Below are 23,764 nucleotides of genomic sequence, written 5' to 3'. Positions count from 1 at the left end.
AAAATAAAAAGCCCAGACTTTACTGAACCAAATTAACAATATTATTGATAGAAGAAGAGGAGACACGGTCCACGTGGCCCGGTTTAGTCCTGTTAAATCCTGTTTAGACCTGGTTTAGTCCTGGTTTAGACCTGGTTTTAGTAATGGTTTAGACCTGGTTTAGTCCTGGTTTAGTCCTGGTTTAGACCTGGTTTTAGTCCTGGTTTAGACCTGGTTTAGATCTAGTTTAGACCTGGTTTTAGTTCTAGATTAGTCCTGGTTTAGACCTGGTTTAGTCCTGGTTTAATCCTGGTTTAGACCTGGTTTAGACCTGGTTTAGATCTGTTTAGACCTGGTTTAGTCCTGTTTAGACCTGGTTTTATTGTGTTTAGTCCTGGTTTTCCTGGTTTAGATCTAGTTTAGACCTGGTTTTAGTTCTAGATTAGTCCTGGTTTAGACCTGGTTTTAGTCCTGGTTTAATCCTGGTTTAGACCTGGTTTAGACCTGGTTTAGATCTAGTTTAGACCTGGTTTTAGTCCTGCTTTAGACCTGGTTTTACTTCTGGTTTAGTCCTGGTTTAGATCTAGTTTAGACCTGGTTTTAGTCCGGGTTTAGACCTGGTTTAGTCCTGCTTTAGACCTGGTTTTAGTTCTGGTTTAGTCCTGGTTTAAACTTGGTTTTACTTCTGGTTTAGTCATGAGAGAATGATTTACTAATAACATTATTATTACTAATGCATTATTTTTTCTCTGGAATTTGACCAACCTTAACAAATGCTTAATAAACATAATTAATCTTCACTTCAGAAAATCTCTCAGAAAGACTTAACTAACAGATAACAGCTGCCTGCATGATCATTGCATTATTAGTAAATCATTCTCTCATAACTTACTAATCATTAATAAACGCTCAAATGTGAACTTAAATATGCATTTGTAAACATGCAAATGGTTAGTTCATGAGTAATTAAGAATTATTGAGTTACTATTTACAGCACAGGCGAATTAAGTGCAAGTTAAGAGCTAATTCAGGTAGTAATTAAGTAGTTACTAAGCGTGAATCATTATTAATTAAGTCTTTGTTCATGCTTTATTAAGGCTAAATAAGGTGTAGTTATTATAAAGTGTTACCAATATAATAACACTATGATGTTAATGAAATATTACATACATTACACACAGTACACACAGTACACACAGTACAGTACAGTACAGTACAGTACAGTACACACAGTACAGTACAGTACACACAGTACAGTACAGTACAGTAGTACAGTACAGTACACACAGTACAGTACAGTAGTACACAGTACAGTACAGTACAGTACACACAGTACAGTACAGTACAGTACAGTACAGTACACACAGTACAGTACAGTACAGTACAGTAGAAGTACTGAACCGCTGGAGTTTATATGTGAAGTGTTTAGTTCATTTGGTTCATTTGGTTCAGTGATTTACAGCTCAGTATTTTTATTCAGTGAAAATATGAACCGAGCTTTCACAGGCTGTTTTATATTTTATAATGTACCAGTCTACTCTTAATATAGAGCGGTCGGGGAGCTACACTATCACACTTTTCCTCCTTTGATGATGATTTGATGATTTCTTTTCCTCCTGAGCCTCACTGCGTTCACACGCCTGTGTGTTGATTAAAGCTGATGTAAAGCCAAAAGTGATTCTAAAGTATTTAAAAGTGAATATCTTTGTCATTCCTGAGTCTATCAACGTAAAATAAAAAGTACCTGAAAGATCAAATCCACATCTGTTAGAATATTTCAGCTTTAAGTCCCTGTGGAGCAGTTTTCTGCTGCGTCTGAGAAGGACGCTGCGATAACTTTCCCTTTTGGACCAAAATAAATGACACAGAGCGTGAGGAGGGACACGAGCATATCGACACGTGTATCGAACGAACATGTGAATCAAATTGTGAGACCAGTATTAAACAATTAGATATTATATAGAATATCACTGCATCCATACGACCATCAGAAACATAGAACACTGGACTCTGACAGGGATCAGTTCGGGCACATGAGCACTGCTCTGTACAGACACCTGTGCATCCTGCTCTGTGCTCGTGGCTCACATCAGTCACTTATGCTGAGCAAACACAGGTCGTTCAGTCACCCTCTACATGTGTTCATGGTTTAATCCATGTCTGTGCACAAAGTGGTAGAATCAGATTCACATTCACATTTATATGACAATAAACATATTCCATAATCCGCGAGATTTGCACCTGTGTGGGACAAAATGCAGTGGACACTTGTGAGACGAGAATGTGAGCGGTCAGCAGCAGTAGCAGCGGTGGACACTTGTACCTCAGGTGAGAGGTGTAGAAGTGGACAGACAGGAGCAGGTGTGACCAGGGGAGAGCAGCGGTCAGTGGGTCAGCATGAGATAGACACTGATCTGCTGCGTAATGAACAGAGGAAAGTATAAAGGTTGACGTGTGTTTGTGCGCGGGCTTACAGGGGCGTACGTGCAGAGTGTTCGAAACACAAACTCAGTCAGTTCTTACACAGCCCATCCAAACGTCTATGGTCCTGGTGCCTCTGCTGGTGTGGACTTGCATCACAGGGCTCAGGAGCTGTTTTATTGTACACATATATAATCTTACATTCCTCTGTGCTGCCTGTAGTGAGACAGAGATTACAGACTTTACCCACACGGGCAGTGATTTTAAATGCCACAGAGGTCACAGGTTCAGATGCCGTCACTATACTCTGTATGTACTTGTGCTCCACTCCAGACTAGTGTGAGAGTTTAGACTGGGGGCATGATCGGGCTGTAGAAGTGCACACTCACACTGGAGCAGTGCTCAGGCTTTGGGCCTCGCTCACATTTGCACAAATGAACTGAGCCGTGGCCTGATGATGTTATCCTGTATCTGTTTGTTTACATGTGCTGAGGCACTAACGCTGGAGCAGAGGAAATTGAACCAGTGGCAGGAAATTCCTCTTTAACTAATCGTGAGCCTGTGATATGTGCTCCTCTGTCAGAGCAGCGAGAGAAACAAGAAAAAGGAGGTTGCACAACATCTGTGTCTGTCCACAGCCCCTGTTTATTATGATTTATTATAAGGTTTGTGTGGCGCAGTGGTGCTTGGAGCAGAGTTTATTCACTTTTTTTCCTCTTGTGAGTAACATCACTTGACAAAACTTTGGCTCTGACACTTGTGAGGTCGACATTAAAGTCTGAGTCAAATATGTGATTGTAAGTCCTGTGTCTTGTTCAGGTGGGACGTCCTCCCGGCAGAGGGGCTTCCTGGGCTGCATCCGGACTCTGGTCATTAACGGTGTGACCTTTGACCTGGAGGAACGTGCTAAGCTCGCCCCCGGTGTGAGCCCCGGTTGCCCTGGTTACTGCAGCGGCTCCAGCAGCCTGTGCCACAACCGCGGACGCTGCATCGAGAAGAGCAGCGGCTTCGCCTGCGACTGCTCCCAGTCGGCGTACGGAGGCCCCAGCTGCAAAGAAGGTCAGGACACGTCTGGACACGTCCCTGTGCCGTTTGTGATGAGAAATGTGCTCACGTCCTTCAGCCTGTTCACTTGCAATGTTTTTATATTAGTGGTTAAATTGTCCATCTGTCCATCTGAAAAGTCTTTGTCAGAGCAAGTTTTTAGTTGTGGCCCCTGATGTGCGGCAGCAGCAGCTTCATCTCACTGATGACAACATGTTTACTTACAACTAACTCACCTTTTCCCCTTTTTTCTTACTCAATTTATTTTATTTTCTCGTCCATCAGCTCCACTCCTTAACTTTTAGTTAAACTTTTAGGAGTTGTTTCATTATTTGACGACAGAACGTTGAAGCACAAAGCTGTATTCCCTTTATTACAAGTGCCTGCAGTTTGCTTCAAATGAATAAATAAAAGTGTTGTTCAGGCCACAGCAGGTCTCAGAATATTGTATCCTAAAATGCAAAGACAATTTACGCTGAAGGAAGACATTTTTCTGTCCGTTTAAACATGAACTAAACAAAATAAAGGTGCTGTCATTTATTTTTTAATAGTGTAATCCTAACTATGGTGCACAGTATTTACAAAATGTTGAGTCTGTAATAAGTTTTACCTTTTTATGATTATAAACAGCAGAGCCTATTATATTTATCAAACGAGGGAGCAGAAGTGGCCTAATTTCGGGCTCACGTCTGCGATAAGAAGCACAGAGCTCAGATACCTGTGTCCATGAGGCGGAGCTCTCGGGTGGAGCCGGTCTGTGTGGGCGAAGCGGGTCGGGTTCGGTCCACGGTCCACGGTCCACGGTCCGCGCTCAAACTCTGTCCGTCTCTCCTCGTCTCACTTTGACGGAGTATGAGACGCTCTGTGCTGGTGCTGCAGGAGCCCCTATAGCTGCAGGTGACTCCGGCGACAGGTCCAGCGGTGCGGTGACAGATAAATGAGCGGATTAAAAATAAGTCCTGTCCTATAGTGTGCCCAATATGACTCATAAATCACCAAGTCTACAGGGGACCCTCTCTCCTCTGTGTCTCTCTCTGTGTCTTTCTCTCTCCTCTCTGTTCCTCTCTCTTCTATCCATCCGCTCGTCCCGTCAGCTGGCACGGTTGGCACGCTGTAGTGGCACAGTTACCACGCTTAGAACCTTTCCCTCGAGTATCTCTTCTGTCTTTCTTTTCCGGCTTTTCTCTCTCTTTCTCTTAAATGTTTGTTTTATTATCGCTCTCCCGTCCCGTCTTCTGTATCATCGATGGGTAAATGGGTTCCCAAAGTGACTGCGAGATCAAGTTGTACTTTAAAATATGATACAGAATAATAAATCAAATCGATCACTTTGCGTTCTTTTGCTTTTTTTAATAAATGGCAAAGTGAAAAATTGCTAAGTCTACGTTCAGACTGCACGGCTTAAGGCTCAATTCCGATTTTTTTGTGAAATCCGATGTTTTTTCGAGGTCGTTCACATTTCCAATTAAATGCGACTTGTATGTGACTCCAGTGTGAACATTAAACGGTCCCAAAAGTGTCCCACATGTGACACTGGAGACACGACGACGTCAACCGCAGCGAGCGTCTCTGTGTTTACAGAAGTTGTCCAAACATGGACGCAGCATCGAGCACCTGGAGATTTTAAAGTTCCTCTCGTACCGGAGCCAGAACATGAACAACTTACTTGTTTTAAGGAGGAGATTGAGAAGGAGAAGGACGAGGTTTTTGGTCGTGTGTGTTTTGTGGTTCAGTCCGTTGAAAAGGAACGTGTGGATGTGGAGACGGAGCCAAGAGTGGTGAGTGGTGATGTGCTTCACTTCAGTGACACGGAGTTCATTAACAATTTTCACCTACTTCAGCGCAGAATAGTGACGTTTGTGTCTTGTTGATAACGTGTAGGTGGATGAATGCACTTTGGCCGTTCACACTGAAGTCACATGTCAAAAGATCAGATATGTATCAGTTTCAGGAGCACATATCCAAGTGTCCTGGGTCACATTTGAAAAAATCGGATCTGTTTCGTTCAGACTGTCATTAAAAGATCAGATACAGGAACACAGGGGCCAAAAAATCGGATTTGGGTCACTTCAGGCTGCAGTCTGAACGCAGCCTTATTCTCCGGTGCGACTTCTATATTAAAATGTTTTTGGTGAAGAGTGGAGAGGTTCTAGTCTTGTGTGTGAGTATCTGCTGCTCCTGTTCCTCCTGTACCACTGTCACTTGGCTCTACTGCGCATGTCTCCTGCAGAAAGAGCCTCTGTCCTGTCTGTATCATGTCAGTCGATCGCACCGTTATGTCTGCACCACTCAACAATTAAACATTTAAACAAACTTATAAAGGCAAAGACTGAGAAGACAAGACAAGAATTACAAGCTGCAAGTCGTGAAATCTGCAGCTGAAAACGTTAATCGAGCAGCAGAAAGAAAGTTTGGAGTGAGAGAGAAACTTGTGACACCGGGAGGATGAACCATGAAACTTTCCTGAAGTCACTGGATGGATGGACAAAGTCTGGACTTCAGTGACACTGAAACCATCCTGTCGGGATTCAGAAAGACACGAATAATTCATGTCACTGAAGTCCCGGTGTCACAAGTTTCTCTCTCACTCCAAACTTTCTTTCTGCTGCTCGATTTTCGTTTTCAGCTGCAGATTTCACGACTTGCAGTTTGTAATCTGCAAAATCTGATTTTGTTTCTGGGGGCATTTGTGTTCAGTCTTCTCAGTGTCGCAGCGGAGAATAAGTCACAGGAAACACCCAAACCGTGAAAAAACGTGTCATTTATCGTCCAAAAAATACGGTAATTTCACAGCCTCAGTGATTCCCACACAGTTAAACTATGTTAACGTAAACACACGGCAGAAATGCGTGGAGATTTAAAACGAGTCTGGTCAGAATCTAAAACTGTGCAGGGTCTCTGTCTGTGTCGTCACAATCCTCAAAAAAGTCACTGACGGTCTGGATGGACAAAGCCTGGACTTCAGTGACACCTGAAGGCCGTATCAAGTGGTGGTTTGAATATTGTTTAATTGCAAATGTTTACTTGCCCCACCACATTGAGTTGAGGCTTAAACACTGAGATCTTATTTGTTGAATAGTACCATTGTGTTTCCTACATAATGTGTGACCTATGTGCTTCTGAGCAAATTCCTTTGCAGAACTGGGACTGTGGAGATAACCAGCTGGCTTATCTAAACAGACTTGGCGTGATTACCTCCGCCAAGGAGGTTATGTTTTTGCCGGCGTTTGTCTGTTTGTCTGTTTGTTTGTTTGTTTGTTTGTTTGTCTGTTAGCAACATAACTCAAAAAGTTATGGACCGATTTTGATGAAATTTTCAGGATTTGTTGGAAATGTGAAAAGGAAGAACTGATTTCATTTTGGGGGTGATCCGGAAGAAATCCTGGATTCTGGATCACTTTGAAATTTTAGTTAACATTGTGGTAAATGGGGCCAAAAATTTAGTTTCTCAATATCTCGGTTAATTATTGACCAAACCCCATGAAATTTGACTCAGGGATGGACAATGGGATCCTCTTTCATATTCCAAAGGCTGATCCGGATCTGATCCAGAAGACTGATTTTATCGCAATTTATATAAAAAATGGGGGTGGTCCTTGGCGGAGGTCTGCGCTCTCTGACTGCTTTTCTAGTTTACAGTGGTTTGGAGGAGGTTGTCACTTCCCCCAAAGAAGAAATGCTGACACTTCAAGGCGACGATTCAAGGCGGGAACCTGCTCAACATATTATTTGCATATTCATACTGTGTTTTATAAAGTGGGTTGAGGAACAGGCACGGGGTCAGATGCCTGATGTAAGCAACGATCTGACCCAGAGCTCTGTATTAGAATTGTATTGTCAGGGGAATACATTTTTGTAATTTAAAGGTTGTATAGAGGATTTTTTTAAGGGAAGAGAAATACAGCGACAGTCCTTGTGCGCATTCAGAATTACTGTTGAAGTTTCCTGTCTAGAAGTAATTCAGCGACCGACGCGTCAGTTTTTAGACGCTTCGTCTGCTTCGGTCGCGCCATCGCTGGACGAGATCTCCAAGAATCACCTCAGTTTGTCTTCGCTCCTTTTCCTCTTCTCTTCTTCTTTCAGCGACCTCAAAAACGGACTTTCTTTTGCGGCGAACCGGTCGTAGATTCTCGTCCGCCGTCGCGACAAACTTTGTGCGAAATGCGAGTCAGTTACACTAGGGAGTTTGATTGACAACCTAACAGCCAATAGAAAATGAGGGAGCCTCGTTTTCTATTGGCTGATGTTTATCTGGCCTCAACACGTCCACAGTTGATAGATTTTTGTTTTTTTTTTTTGGTCATCATAATTACAAAGCTGCTGCGTCTCTGCAACGGTGTTTTAATCTTTCACTGACAATTTGAAACAAAACAAAAAAATCCTCCATACAACCTTTAAATTGATTGAGTCTAGTCATTTTTGATAGAACACGCCTAACACACCGAAACCATCCTGTCGGGATTCAGAAAGACCCGAATAATTCTAACTGGAACTGACGCTGAGTCCGTTTACCTCCGGAGGTCGAGGAGTTGTTCAGAAGTGACACCGAGGATGAAGAATTGAATGGATTTAGTGATTTGGAGTGAGATGGAGAGTTTGGTTAAACTTGTTCTGTTCTGTTGTTTATGTTATAGTTTATCTGAAGAACTGTTCATATGTGACGTTAACAGTCTGTTGTTCTCTTCTATTGTTTTTACTACAACTTGACTTTACACAGGAAATGTTGGTTCCTGGTCTCTCATTTTATCAAATAAATTTCCCCCCAAAAAAGTGCCGCTTATAGTCCAAAAAATACGGTAACTTTTCCAGTGGAGCGTCCGTCGTCAAATGCTTTTCTTCATGAAGATGTTATAGATTTGTCTGGAATGTTTCACAGTATGGCATTAAACCTTTCTCCTTGTCTCTCTGTCTCTCTCTCTTTGTCTCTCTCGCTGTCTCCTTGTCTCTCTGTCTCTTTTTTTTCTCTGTCTCTGTGTCTCTCTGTTTCTCTGTGTCTCTTTGTCTCTCTGAATCTTTTTCTCTTTGTTTCTCTGTTTGTTTTTTGTCTTCTTGTCTCTCTGTTGCTCTGTCTCCTTGTCTCTGTCCCTTTCTCTCTCTGTCTTCTTGTCTCTCTGTTTCTCTGTCTCTCTTTGTCTCTCTCTCTCTCTGTCTCTGTGACTCTCTGTCTGTCTCTGTTTCTCTTTGCCTCCTTGTCTCTCTGTCTCTTTCTCTCACTGTCTCTTTCTCTCTCTGTCTCTTTCTCTCTCTGTCTCTCTCTCTGTCTCTTTCTCTCTCTGTCTCTTTCTCTCACTGTCTCTTTCTCTCTCTGTCTCTTTGTCTCTCTGTCTCTTTGTCTCTCTTGTCTCTCTTCTCTTCTCTCTCTTGTCTCTCTTCTCTCTCTCTGTCTCTTTGTCTCTCTGTCTCTCTCTGTCTCTCTGTCTCTTTGTCTCTCTGTCTCTCTTTTCTCTCTCTGTCTCTTTGTCTCTCTGTCTCTCTCTCTCTCTCTCTGTCTCTCTGTCTCTTTGTCTCTCTGTCTCTCTTTCTCTCTTGTCTCTCTGTCTCTTCTCTTTGTCTCTCTGTCTCTTTGTCTCTCTGTCTCTCTCTCTCTCTGTCTCTCTTTCTCTCTCTGTCTCTTTGTCTCTCTGTCTCTTTGTCTCTCTGTCTCTTTCTCTCTCTGTCTCTTTCTCTCTCTGTCTCTTCTCTCTCTGTCTCTTTGTCTCTCTGTCTCTTTCTCTCTCTGTCTTCTCTCTGTCTCTTTCTCTCTCTGTCTCTTTCTCTCTCTGTCTCTTTGTCTCTCTGTCTCTTTGTCTCTCCGTCTCTTTTTCTCTCTTGTCTCTTTGCCTCCTTGTCTCTCTGTCTCTTTCTCTCCCTATCTCTTTCTCTCTCTGTCTCCTTGTCTCTCTGTCTATTTTTCTCTCTGTCTGCCTCTGTCTCTCTATCTCCTTGTTTCTCTCTGTCTCTTTGTCTCTCCGTCTCTTTTTCTCTCTGTCTCTTTGCCTCCTTGTCTCTCTATCTCTTTCTCTCTCTGTCTCCTTGTCTCTCTGTCTCCTTGTCTCTCTGTCTCCTTGTCGCTCTGTCTCTTTCTCCCTCTGTCTCTTTTTCCCTCTGTCTCTTTCTCTCTCTGTCTCTTTGTCTCTCTGTCTCTTTGTCGCTCTGTCTCTTTGTCTCTCCGTCTCTTTTTCTCTCTGTCTCTTTGCCTCCTTGTCTCTTTCTCTCTGTCTCCCTCTCTCTCTCTGTCTCCTTGTCTCTCTGTCTATTTTTCTCTCTGTCTGCCTCTGTCTCTCTATCTCGTTGTCTCTCTGTCTCTTTGTCTTTCTGTTTCTCTGTCTCCCTCTGTCTCCTTGTTTCTCTCTGTCTCTTTCTCTCTCTGTCTCTTTTTCTCTCTGTCTCTTTGCCTCCTTGTCTCTGTCTCTTTGTCTTTCTGTTTCTCTGTCTCCCTCTGTCTCTTTGTTTCTCTCTGTCTCCTCGTCTGTCTTCTTGTCTCTCTGTCTGTGTCTCTCTATCTCCTTGTGTCTCTCTGTCTCTTTGTCTTTCTGTTTCTCTGTCTCTCTCTGTCTCCTTGTTTCTCTGTCTCCTCGTCTGTCTTCTTGTCTCTCTGTCTGTGTCTCTCTGTCCCCTTGTGTCTCTCTGTCTCTCTCTGTCTCCTTGTTTCTCTCTGTCTCCTCGTCTGTCTTCTTGTCTCTCTGTCTGTGTCTCTCTGTCTCTTGTGTCTCTCTGTCTCTCTCCTCGCAGAAGTGTCGGTGTCCTTCGAGCGCGAGTCGTCGGTCACGTTCACGTTCCAGGAGCCGTTCTCGGTGATGCAGAACCGGAGCTCCCAGGCGAGCGTGTGGAGGGAGAGAGAGCGAGAGCGCGAGGGCAGCCGGGCCAGGGAGGACATGGCCTTCAGCTTCGTCACGTCGCACAGCCCCGCCATGCTGCTCAGCGTCTGCACCTTCAGCCAGCAGTACATCGCCGTCATACTCGCGCGCAACGGTGAGGAGAGACGGAGAGGGGATAGAGAGAGAGAGGGAGGGAGGGAGAGAAGGGGGAGAGAAACAGAGAGAGAGAGGGAGGGGGGGGAGAGAAACAGAGAGAGAGAGGAGAGGAGAGAGACAGAGAACAGAGAGAGAGAGAGAGAGACCAAAAAAGAGAAAGAGACTGAGACAGAGAGAGAGAGACACACAGAGGAACAGAGGGAGAGAGGGTAGGAGACAGACAGAGAGAGAGAGAGAGACAAAAATAGAGAGAGACAGAGAGAGAGAGAGAGACCGAAAGAGAAAGAGATCGAGACAGAGAGAGAGAGACACACAGAGAAACAGAGGAGAGAGAGAGAGACAAAAATAGAGAGAGACAGAGAGAGAGAGAGAGACCGAAAAAAGAGAAAAGAGATCAAGACAGAGAGAGAGACACACAGAGAAACAGAGGAGAGAGAGAGAGACAAAAATAGAGAGAGACAGAGAGAGAGAGAGAGAGACCGAAAGAGAAAGAGATCGAGACAGAGAGAGAGAGACACACAGAGGAACAGAGGAAGAGAGAGAGAGGGGGGAGAGAGAAACAGAGAGAGAGAGAGGGGGGAGAGAGAAACAGAGAGAGAGAGACCCAGACAGAGAGAGAGACACACACAGAGAAACAGAGGGAGAGAGAGGGTAGGAGACAGACAGAGAGAGAGAGACATAGAGAAAGAGAGACAGAGAGAGAGAGAGACACACACAGAGAAAAAGAGAAGGAGACAGAGAGAGAGACACACACAGAGAGAGAACAGAGAGAGAGAGACACACACAGAGAAACAGAGGGAGAGAGAGGGTAGGAGACAGACAGAGAGAGAGAGAGAGAGAGACACACACAGAGAAAAAGAGAAGGAGACAGAGAGAGAGACACACACAGAGAAACAGAGGGAGAGAGAGGGAGGGGGGAGAGAGAAACAGAGAGAGAGAGAGAGACCAAAAAAGAGAAAGAGACTGAGACAGAGAGAGAGAGACACACAGAGAAACAGAGGGAGAGAGGGTAGGAGACAGACAGAGAGAGAGAGACATAGAGAAAGAGAGACAGAGAGAGAGAGAGACACACACAGAGAAAAAGAGAAGGAGACAGAGAGAGAGACACACACAGAGAAACAGAAGAAAAGAGAGAGAGAGAGACACACACACAGAGAAAAGAGAAGGAGACAGAGAGAGAGACAGACACACAGAGAAACAGAGAGAAAAGAGAGAGAGAGACACACACACAGAGGAACAGAGGGAGAGAGGGTAGAGAGACAGACAGAGAGAGAGAGAGACACACAGAGGAACAGAGGAAGAGAGAGAGAGGGGGGAGAGAGAAACAGAGAGAGAGAGACCCAGACAGAGAGAGAGAGACACACACAGAGAAACAGAGGGAGAGAGAGAGAGAGAGACAGAGGAGAGAAAGAGAGAGCAGAGAGAGAGAGAGAAACAGAGAGATAGAGAGAGACAGAGAGAGAGAGACAGAAGGATAGAGAGAGACAGAGAGAGAGAGAGACAGAGATAGAGAGAGACAGAAGGAGAGAGACAGAGAGGGGTAGAGGGAGGGGCAGAGAGACAGACTGAGAGACACTGAACTGTAATGAAAACCCGGACATTTGCATCACTTTAAAAAAAAAAACCCGGACGCCCCGGACATGACGCAAAATACGGACATGTCCTAGGAAAAATGGACTGTTTGGTCTCCCTAGATTAAATAAAAAAGTGAACTTGCACGTGTGAATGTTTCTCACCGGACCGCGGCGTCTCGTGGACCTGAGTGCTTCTCGTTTATCAAAACCATCTCGATTTTTCACGTAATTTCATCATTTTCTGAAGCTAAGCCAAATTTACCCGGAGAAATCGCATTATGTCCCACTTCAGTTCTGCCTCCGTGCGGGAATATAGAATTTTAATTTTGTTTTAAACCTTGACTCGGTCTGTCACACGGAGATCACGCTTTTGTTTTAAATCACAATATTGATCGAAAAGGAGGTAAAAATAGACACAATAATCTCTCATTTCCTGTTCAGATCTGCAGAACTTCATAGAGACATTTTGGGTTTTTGGAGCGTCTTGTTTTTTAATTCGTGTATCATTTGTTCGTTTGTTTTTCAAAATAAAATCAAAAATAAGAAATGAAAAAATAACTATTTTCTTCATTATTTGTCTCTAAAACCAAAATTTTAAAAACAGATAATGATTTGCTTTTTCAGTTTTTGATTTTGTGTTTAAATTAAAAATGAAAAAAAAACAAAAAAAAAAAAATAACGACGTTTCCGGTTTCTGTGACTTAAACTTTGATGCAGGACTGAACCAGGACTAAACCAGGACTGAACCAGGACTAAACCAGGACTAAACCAGGACTGAACCAGGACTGAACCAGGACTAAACCAGGACTGAACCAGGTCTAAACCAGGACTGAACCAGGACTAAACCAGGTTTAAACCAGGACTGAACCAGGACTAAACCAGGACTGAACCAGGTCTAAACCAGGACTGAACCAGGACTAAACCAGGACTGAACCAGGTTTAAACCAGGACTGAACCAGGAACCAGGACTGAACCAGGTCTAAACCAGGACTGAACTAGGTCTAAACCAGGTTTAAACCAGGACTGAACCAGGACTAAACCAGGTCTAAACCAGGACTGAACCAGGACTAAACCAGGTCTAAACCAGGACTGAAACAGGACTAAACCAGGACTAAACTGGTCTCAGTCCCAGTCTGGTCCTGGTCTCAGTTCTGGTCTGGTCCTGGTCTGGTCTCGGTCTGTTCCCGGTCTCCGTCCTGGTTTGGTCCCAGTCTCGGTCCTGATCACCGGCCATGGATCTTGTAAATAAGCACATGTGAGTGACATGACTCTGGTGGTGTGTTCAGGGACAGTACGGCGTCACACACACAGACAAATGACTCCGCAGATAAATACTGATGCAGAGCCACATATTTGGACATTTATCTGTCTGTAAACTGGAGTTAAATGAACAGAATGTAGAGTAAGGTGACCATATTTCCTTTCGCGGTCTCGCTGATTTATTTATTTTTATTTTTTTTTGTGTCAATTTTGCATGTTTTTTTTTTTTTTTTAAAACACATGGGTGGGTCAGGACTAAACCAGGTCTAAACCAGGACTAATCTTGGACGTAAGAGAGAAAACGCCGAGCAGTTTGTCCGTAAAGCGCGATCAGGCAACTGCCGCGTTTAACTCTGTGAGGTGCGGAGCTTCTGCATCGGTCTCTTCTCCTGCGGTCACCTCCGGCCCGTCCCGACACTGACTCCTGGTTCAGTCCTGGTTCAGTCCTGGTTCAGTCCTGGTTCAGTCCTGGTTCAGTCCGTGGCGTAGGCAGCGCAAAACCTTGATATAATCTCGGGTTAACGGGCGGGTGCGGTGTTGTACTGCAGGTCTCTAAAAATGGACCCGTGCAGGACTCTGCGCTGTCGGGCTCCATTACGGAATAAATGAATCTTGGGTTTGTTCCATGAAGAAGGAGGAAAATAACAAAAGGACGACAACAGAAATAAGCTTTAAGAAGGAAGTAAAAAGGGTTGCACCTGTCCTGTCTGAGAAAAGTGTATAAAGTTTGTGCTGAGGGGTTTTACAGACTTAACACAGATAGAATAATTGTAAAATATAAAGTTGATACTTTGTGGATTTCAACTATCGCGGGTTATTTTTAGAACATAACCCCCACGATAAACGAGGGACACTGAACTCTCACCTCACAACCTGTGCACATGGACTCACACTTGACACGACCGGGACGGAAAACTGAGAATTTCTTGTACAAGTCGTTGTTAAATGCGCATTTACGCTTCGGTATGTTGCAGACTGACCGACTGTTTGTGTCTCGCTCCTTCTGAGTCACGGACGCTACGAAAGCCGATCAATTTAATGCCCCAATGAACGGTACTGGAAACCCGGACGCCCAGGACAAGACGCAAAATACGGACATGTCCAGGGAAAAACAGATGTTTGGTCACCCTAATGTAGAGAGTCTAAGCTTTATAACGAGGTATAACATGTCCACGTGAAATATCGGTTAAATTTTGGCCGATAGTTGATATGTCTGCAAGTGTCCGTATCGGCCAATAGTTTCAGCTAACCGATTTATCGATCGGTGAGGAGTTCAGATCCTCTCTCCTCGTTTTGTCTCCTCTGTGGGCGGGACTTCCTCACCCATTTCCTGCCGAATCGAGGAGAAGGAATCGAGGAGAAGGAAGCGAGGAAAAAGAAACGGTGCATAAACAGTCCCATTCACGTTCACGTCTTCTTCCTCCCTGGGTTTTGTCTCGCAGGCAGTCTTCAGATCTGGTACCAGCTGCAGTCCGACAGAGCCCCGGACGTGTTCAGTCCCGTGGTGCGTTCGCTGTCCGACGGGAGACTGCACAGGATACGGCTGCACAGAGAAGGACGGGACCTCTACGTACAGGTCAGACCCCCCCCCAAACTTATCAAACTTATCAAACTTATCATTGGGATTAGTTTTGTCCCATTTTATTTTAGTTTTAATTAAATAAATGCTGTTTTCAGTATCGTTTTTTATCGAGTATTGGCAGATCCTTAAAGCTGTTGTTTTGGAGTCGGTCTGGGAATTGAAAAAGATGGATCAGTGTATCTCTAATTTAATTTACTTTACTGTGTACTTTACTGTATTGTATTGTGTACTCTGTGTATTCTACTGTGTACTCTACGTGAACTCTACCATGTACTGTACCGTGTACTCTACTCTGTACTCTACCGTGTACTCTATTGTGTACTCTACTGTTTAGTCTACTCTTCCTGTGTACTTTACTGTGTACTCTAATGTATACTCTACCGTGTACTTTACTGTGTACTTTACTGTGTACTTTACTCTGTACTCTACTGTATACTCTACCGTGTACTCTACTGTGTACTTTACCGTGTACTCTACTGTGTACTTTACTGTGTACTCTTTACTGTGTACTTTACCGTGTACTTTACTGTGTACTCTACCGTGTACTTTACTGTGTACTTTACTGTGTACTTTACTGTGTACTCTACTGTGTACTTTACTGTGTACTTTACTGTGTACTTTACTGTGTACTCTGTACTCTACTGTGTACTCTACTGTGTACTCTACTGTGTACTCTACTGTGTACTTTACTGTGTACTCTACTGTGTACTTTACCATTACTTTACTGTGTACTTTACTTTACTGTACTGTGTACTACTGTGTTACTGTGTCTACTGTGTACTCTACTGTACTTTACTGTGTACTTTACTGTGTACTTTACTCTGTACTCTACTGTATACTCTACCGTGTACTCTACTGTGTACTCTACTGTGTACTTTACTGTGTACTTTACTGTGTACTCTACTGTGTACTTTACTTTACTGTGTACTCTACCGTGTACTTTACTGTGTACTTTACTGTGTACTCTACTGTGTACTCTACTGTGTACTTTACTGTGTACTCTACTGAACTCTACTGTGTACTTTACCGTGTACTTTACTGTGAACTCTACTGTGTACTTACTTGTACTACTTTAGTGTTACTGTACTTGTGTACTTTTACTGTGTACTCTACTGTGAACTCTACTGTGTACTTTACCGTGTTACTGTCTTACGTGTACTTTACCGTGTACTTTACTTTACTCGTGTACTTTACTGTGACTCTGTGTTACTTTACTGTGAACCTGGTACTCTACTGTGTGTACTTTACTGTGACTTTACTGTGAACTCTACTGTGTACTTTACTGTACTTTACTGTGTACTACTTTACCGTGTACTTTACTTGTACTTGTACTTTCTGTAACTTTACTGCGTGTACTTTGTACTGTTACTCTGTGTACTTTACCGTTACTTTACTGTGTACTTACTGTTACTGTGTACTGTGTACCTGTGTACTTACTGTGAAACTCTAGACTGTGTACTTTACTGTGTACTACGACGTGTACTTTACTGTATGTACTCTACTGTGAACGCTACTGTGTACTTACCGTGTACTTTACTGTGTACTCTACCGTGTACTTTACCTGTGTACTTACTGCTTACTGTGTACTTTAACCTACTTACTGTGTCTACTGTGTACTTACCTGTGTACTTTACGTGTACTCTACTGTGTACTCTACCGTGTACTTTACTGTGTACTCTACTGTGTACTACTACTGTGTACTTTACTGTGTACTTTACTGTTACTGTACCGTGTCTTTACTGTGTACTTGTGTACTCTACTGTGTACTACCGTGTACTTTACTGTGTACTGTGTACTACTGTGTACTACCGTGTACTTTACTGTGACTCTACTGTGTACTTACATGTGTTTACTGTGTACTCTACTGTGTACTTTACTGTGTACACTACTGTGAACTCTACTGTGTACTTTACCGTGTACTTTACTGTGTACTTTACTGTGTACTCTACTGTGTACTTTACTGTGTACTCTACTGTGACTCTACTGTGTACTGTGTACGTACTTTACTGTACTTACTTACTGTGTACTTTACTGTGTACTTTACTGTGTACTTTACTGTGTACTTTACTGTGTACTTTACTGTGTACTGTACTGTACTTTACTGTGTACTTTACTGTGTACTTTACTTGTACGTGTACTTTACCGTGTGTACTTTACTGTTACTGTGTACTGTGTACTTTACTGTGTGTACTTACTGTGTTACTTTACTGTGTACTTTACTGTGTACTTTACTGTGTACTTTACCGTGTACTTTACTGTGTACTTTACTGTGTACTACTGTTACTTTACTGTGTACTTTACTGTGTACTTACTGTGTTACTGTGTATACTGTGTACTGTGTTACTTACTGTGTACTTACTTACTGTGTACTTTACTGTGTACTTTACTGTGTACTCTACTGTGTACTCTGTGTACTGTGTACTTTACTGTGTACTTTACTGTGTACTTTACTGTGTACTGTGTACTTTACTGTGTACTTTACTGTGTACTTTACTGTGTACTTTACTGTGTACTCTACTGTGTACTTTACTGTGTACTGTGTACTTTACTGTGTACTTTACTGTGTGTACTTGACTGTGTACTTTACCTGTGTACTGTGTACTCTACTGTGTACTTTACTGTGTACTACTTACTGTGTACTACTTTACTGTGTACTTTACTGTGTACTTTACTGTGTACTTACTACTGTGTAATCTACTGTGTACTTTACTGTGTACTTTACTGTGTACTTTACTGTGTACTTTACTGTATACTCTACTGTGTACTACTTTACCGTGTACTGTGTACTTTACTGTGTACTTTACTGTGAACTCTACTGTGTACTTTACTGTGTACTTTACTGTGTACTTTACTGTGTACTCTACTGTGTACTTACTGTGTACTGTGTACTTTACTGTGTACTCTACTGTACTTTACTTTACCGTGTACTTTACCGTGTACTTTACTGTGTACTTTACTGTGTACTTTACTGTGTACTGTGTACTTTACTGTGTACTTTACCGTGTACTTGTGTACTTTACTGTGTACTTTACTGTGTACTTTACGTGTACTGTGTACTTTACTGTGTACTTTACTGTGTACTTTACTGTGTACTTTACTGTGTACTTTACCGTGTACTGTGTACTGTGTACTCTTTGTGTGTGCAGCTGGACCAGGACGTGCACAGGAAGTACCGTTTGTCGTCGGACTCGGAGTTGGTCCTGATCCGGTCTCTGACTCTGGGGAAGGTCATGAGTGAGTGTCTCCGTCTCTGTGGAAATGTAACGCACATAAATGTAAAAGAATCCAGTGAGAACATGAAAGATGAGGAGTGAAAACGACAGAAACACACTGGAAAAAAAAAACAAAAACAACATTTAGCTAAATTAAGAACATTAAAACTGATAATGATTAGGTTTTTTTTCAGTTTTGGTGTTGAAAGTGTGAATAATGGAAAAAAAAAAAAAAAACGGATAATGGACGTTTCCCGTTTACGTGATGCTGGACTGAACCAGGACTAAACCAGGACTAAACCTTTTTCAGTCCCAGTCTCAGTCCCGGTCTCAGTGCCAGTCTCGAACCAGTCTGGTCTTGTCCCGGTCTGGTCCTGGTCTCAGGCCTGGACTCAATCACAGTCTGGTCCTGGTCCTGGTCCCAGACTCAGTCCTGGTCTGGTCCCGGTCTAAGTCCTGTTCTCAGTCCCGGTTTGGTCCCGGTCTCAGTCCCGGTCTGGTCCCAGTCTGGATCCAGTCTGGTCTCAGTCCCGGTCTGGTCCCAGTCTGGATCCAGTCTGGTCTCAGTCCCGGTCTGGTCCCGGTCTCAGTCCCGGTCTGGTCCCAGTCTGGATCCAGGCTGGTCTCAGTCCTGGTCTGGATCCAGTCTGGTCCCGGTCTCAGTCCCGGTCTGGTCCTGGTCTGGTTCCGGTCTGGTCCCGGACATGGTTTAGTCCTGGTTTAGTCTTGGTTCTGGTCTGGTCCCGGACCTGGTTTAGTCCTGGTTTAGTCCCGGTTTAGTCCTGGTTTAGTCCTGGTTTAGTCCCGGTTTAGTCCCGGTTTAGTCCCGGTTTAGTCCTGGTTTAGTCCGGCATCACAGTTTAAGTCACAGAAACGGGAAACGGTTGTTACCGAAAAATGAAAAAACAAATCATTATCCATTTTTTCATTTTGGTTTTAGAGACAAATAATGACGAAAATTGTTGTTTTTTCATTTCTTATTTTTGGTTTTATTTTGAAAAATGAATGAAACATGAATTTGTGTGAATGAAACAAAACACAACTCCAGGTCTGTTTGTGAAGAGGAAAATACATTACGACAGAGATCAGAAAATAAATAAATGAGTAAAAGTGGGACTAGATGTGGTGGTTATGAGCAAAAAATAAAAATAAAATCCATCGTTTTGCTGCTTGTGAACTGCTTCTTTTCCCTCACACACGGTCTCCTGGTGTGTTCTTCCAGGGACGGAGGGCTTCCCGGAGGAGGTGGTGCAGGCCGGGGCGCGGGGTTTTGTGGGCTGCCTCTCCTCGGTCCAGTTCAACCACGTGGCCCCTCTGAAGGCGGCGCTCCTGAACCGAGGCAGCTCCCTGGTCACCATCAGGGGCCCCGTGGTCCAGTCCAACTGCGGAGCTCTGGCGGACACGCTCTCATCGCACAACCTGCTGGGTAAAACTGTTACTCTGTGAACACAGCCTGCAGGACCAAACTCAGGGAAAAATATTACTCTGCAACCACAACCTGCAGAATAAATCTCAGGAAAATCTCTCACTGTACAACCACATCTTAAAGGGGAAATTAACCGTAACCTGCAGGGTCAAACTCAGGGAATATTTACTGTACTACACCAACAACCTGCAGGGTCAGAACTCAGGGAATATTTACTGTACTACTCCGACAACCTGCAGGGTCAAACTCAGGGAATATTTACTGTACTACTTCAACTACTGTGTGCTCTAACAACCTGCAGGGTCAAACTCAGGGAATATATTACAGTACTACTCCAACAACCTGCAGGGTCAAACTCTGGGAATATTTACTGTACTACTTCAACTACTGTGTACTCTAACAACCTGCAGGGTCAAACTCAGGGAATATTTACAGTACTACTCCAACAACCTGCAGGGTCAAACTCAGGGAATATTTATTGTACTACTCCAACTACTGTGTACTTCAACAACCTGCAGGGTCAAACTCTGGGAATATTACTGTAGTACTCCAACTAGTGTGTACTCCGACAACCTGCAGGGTCAAACTCAGGGAATATTTACTGTACTACTCCGACAACCTGCAGGGTCAAACTCAGGGAATATTTACTGTACTACTCTGACAACTTCAACAACCTGCAGGGTCAAACTCAGGGAATATTTACAGTACTACTCCGACAACCTGCAGGGTCAAACTCAGGGAATATTTATTGTACTACTCCGACAACCTGCAGGGTCAAACTCAGGGAATATTTACTGTACTACTCCGACAACCTGCAGGGTCAAACTCAGGGAATATTTACTGTACTACTCCGACAACCTGCAGGGTCAAACTCAGGGAATATTTACTGTACTACTCCGACAACCTGCAGGGTCAAACTCAGGGAATATTTACTGTACTACTCCGACAACCTGCAGGGTCAAACTCAGGGAATATTTACTGTACTACTCCGACAACCTGCAGGGTCAAACTCAGGGAATATTTACTGTACTACTCCTACAACCTGCAGGTGTCAAACTCAGGGAATATTTACTGTACTACTCCGACAACCTGCAGGGTCAAACTCAGGGAATATTTACTGTACTACTTCAACTACTCCGGCTCCGGTACGAGAGGAACTTTAAAATCTCCAGGTGCTCGATGCTGCGTCCATGTTTGGACAACTTCTGTAAACACAGAGACGCTCACTGCGGTTGACGTCGTCGTGTCTCCAGTGTCACATGTGGGACACTTTTGGGACGTTTAATGTTCACACTGGAGTCACATACAAGTCACACTTAATTGGAAATGTGAACGACCTCGAAAAAACATCGGATTTCACAAAAAAATCTGAATTGAGCATTAAGCCCTGCAGTCTGAACGTAGCCAAAGAGGCCAAAAAATCGGATTTGGGTCACTTCAGGCTGCAGTCTGAATTTAGTCTTATTGTTTTTATCATAGACCCACAGCTCAAGTAAAAACTTACAGTACAACCACAACCTGCGAAGTAAAACTCAGGGAAAATATCCAGTATATAATCATAACCACAGGGTCAAAAACTGAAGAAATATTTGCAGTACAAATCGTGCTGCAGGTCCAGCTGAGGAGCTCTGACTTCTCTAATTGTACGACCTGCTGGGTAAAAATATCTGTGTTCAGACAAACCTGCAGAACCAAACTGAGGGAAAAACTGTGCAAAATGTGCAGAGTAAAACTCACTGTTCCATTAAAAGCCTAAGGGGTAAACTTTAAGTATACACGAAACTTTCAGGTCAAACTCAGGGCAAAGCTGCAGCTGTTTTTACTCTGACCTCATAACAAACGAACTTCAGCTTCTTATTTACACCATAATTTTAAGACTTTCACCATCCACAAGTGTCAATATTTTGTACTGAACTTTTAATTACTATGGCAACGGTTTTATTTTCATCTCCATAAAAACCCCACGAATAAACATACGGGAAAAGATTCTGACACTTTTATTTGTTCCATCAGATTTTTAATTTTAAATACTGCTAAATTACTCCTTTTTTTTTTATTTTTTTTTTTTAGTTTTTTTTTTTTTTTAGTTTTTTAATCTGAAAAAAAAAAAAAAAATATTTTTATTTAGAATTTTTAGGTGCGGAAATTTTAAGTTTACTTTTTCAATATGTTGCAATTTCTAAATAATAATAAAAAAAAATCACGCCATATATTTTCAAGCGCTCAAATTCAACAGCGATAAAAAATTTCAAAACAAAAATCCGAGATGCCAAGGCAGAAGCAATCGATCATGAGTGAGGAGAACAGAGGTTGTTTCCTATTGGCTGTTCACATCTGTGGGTGGAGTTTATTTTTGATGAGGATAATTCTGACCAATCAGATCGCTTCACTGCAACATTTTCTGCTTGGTTACTACATTAGATCGGATCACTTTGGGTCAATTGCTTCGGAATCTGTATCATTCGTTCATTCGTTTTTCAGAATAAAACCAAAAATGAGAAAAAATAAAATAAAACCTTCATTATTTGTGTCCCCAAAAAAAAAAAAAAAAAAAAATCAATCATCATTATTATTATTATTAACAAAAAAAAACAAAAAAAACAAACAATTCATTTTTTCAGTTTTCGATTTTGTGTTTAAGTGAATAATGGAAAACAGGACTAAACTAGGTCTAAACCAGCTCTAAACCAGGACTAAACCAGGTCTAAACCAGCTCTAAACCAGGACTAAACCAGGTCTAAACCAGCTCTAAACCAGGACTAAACCAGGTCTAAAACAGGACTAAACCAGGACTAAAACAGGTCTAGACCAGGACTTAAACAGGTCTAAACCAAGACTAAAACAGGACTAAACCAGGACTGAACCAGGACTAAACCAGGACTACACCAGGACTAAACCAGGACTTAAACAGGTCTAAACCAAGACTAAACCAGGATTAAAACAGGACTAAACCAGGACTTAAACATTACTGAACCAGGACTAAACCAGGTCTAAATCAGAATTGAACCAGGACTAAACCAGGTCTAAACCAGTCTCAGTCCAGGTCTCAGTCCCGGTCCCAGTCCCGGTCTGGTCCCGGTTTCCCGATCACCCGACAGTCTACGTGGGCGCACCTCCGGGCCCATCCCGACACTCCTAGTTCAGTTCTGGTTCAGTCTTGGCTTAGTCCTGGTTTAGTCCTGATTTAGTCCTGATTTAGTCCTGGTTTAGGACTGAGACCAAGTCCAGAACAGGATTGAGACTGGTTTAGACCTGGTTTAAATCTGTTCCTGGTTACGGGAAATGGGAAAATGGTAATTTTCTTTTTTTTTTTTTTTTTCCATTATTCATTTAAACACAAAAAAAGAATAACTAATCTTTTTTTTTTTTTTTTTTTTTTTTTTTTTTTTTTTGGTTTTGGAGACAAATAATGAAGAAAATAGTTGTTTTTTCATTTTATTTTTGGTTTTATTTCGAAAAGCAAATTAACAAATGATACACGGATTCTTCTACTTTGGCATCTTGGATTTTTCCTGTGATTTTTTTTTTTTCACAGTGAATTTTACACTCTGAATTCTGACTGTTGAATTTGACGACTTGAAAATATTTGTGCTGAATATTTAAACAGTGACATTTTTATTTTGAATTTTAAACACCTGAAATCTCTGCAACTAAAATTCAGAATAAAAATAATTCAAACATGTTTTTTTTCAAAGTTAAATTCAAAGTGAGAAATTCAGCTGCATTTAAAATTCAAAATCTAATGAAACAAATTCTCTTTCACACACTTAATGCACTTTGCCTTGTTTAAATGTGTTGTGTTGGTCAGAGGAGCTGAGTGAATAAATAATGACACAGTTTTAGCTCTGACCGTCCTGAACAGCACATTTCAAGAGTAAATGTTATTTTTATTAAATCAGAAAGCAGCTGTTCGACGCCGCACCTCAGCTCTGCTCAGACAAATGTTCCGGCTCAGGGGGATGCGATCTGTTTTTGTGCTTTTGTTAGGGCTGGGCAAAAATTCGTTCGAGTTCAAGCGAGCATGTTATACGCAAATCCAATTAATGAATTCAAAAGTAGAGTATAGTGCACTTTTATTGTAAATGTAAATAAAAGAGCCAAACATTTGTTGGGCAAACAGCATTTCTTTCACAGGGGAACCTCAGAGTCTTCAAGGTGTTCAGTAAAGGCTCAAGAAAAAATATTGAATGGACTTTTGTACTACTAATATATTTTTATATTTAATTTTATAATTTTTTTTCAATATTTTTTATGCAGTGAGTAATAAACACAACACTAGTAATAATTTCTAGATCATTGTTATAAACTTGGAC

At 42.4% G+C, this 23,764-nt stretch overlaps 1 protein-coding gene across 1 annotated transcript in view; it reads left to right on the top strand.

The window, feature by feature from the left end:
- The window catches only part of LOC110159509 (contactin-associated protein-like 5), a 195,472-nt gene that overhangs the window by 164,778 nt on the left and 6,930 nt on the right, over positions 1-23,764 (top strand). Inside the window, exons 17-21 of the mRNA XM_055150873.1 lie at positions 3,220-3,459; positions 10,156-10,395; positions 14,674-14,807; positions 17,960-18,047; positions 19,248-19,451. Coding sequence (XP_055006848.1) covers positions 3,220-3,459; positions 10,156-10,395; positions 14,674-14,807; positions 17,960-18,047; positions 19,248-19,451 — 906 coding nt within the window. The remainder of the gene's footprint in view (positions 1-3,219; positions 3,460-10,155; positions 10,396-14,673; positions 14,808-17,959; positions 18,048-19,247; positions 19,452-23,764) is intronic.

This window comes from Boleophthalmus pectinirostris, unplaced genomic scaffold (assembly GCF_026225935.1).
Source record: "Boleophthalmus pectinirostris isolate CB_2022bp ecotype Guang Dong unplaced genomic scaffold, ASM2622593v1 HiC_scaffold_1, whole genome shotgun sequence".
NCBI lineage: Eukaryota > Metazoa > Chordata > Actinopteri > Gobiiformes > Gobiidae > Boleophthalmus > Boleophthalmus pectinirostris.
This window is presented reverse-complemented; position numbering and strand designations above follow the sequence as displayed.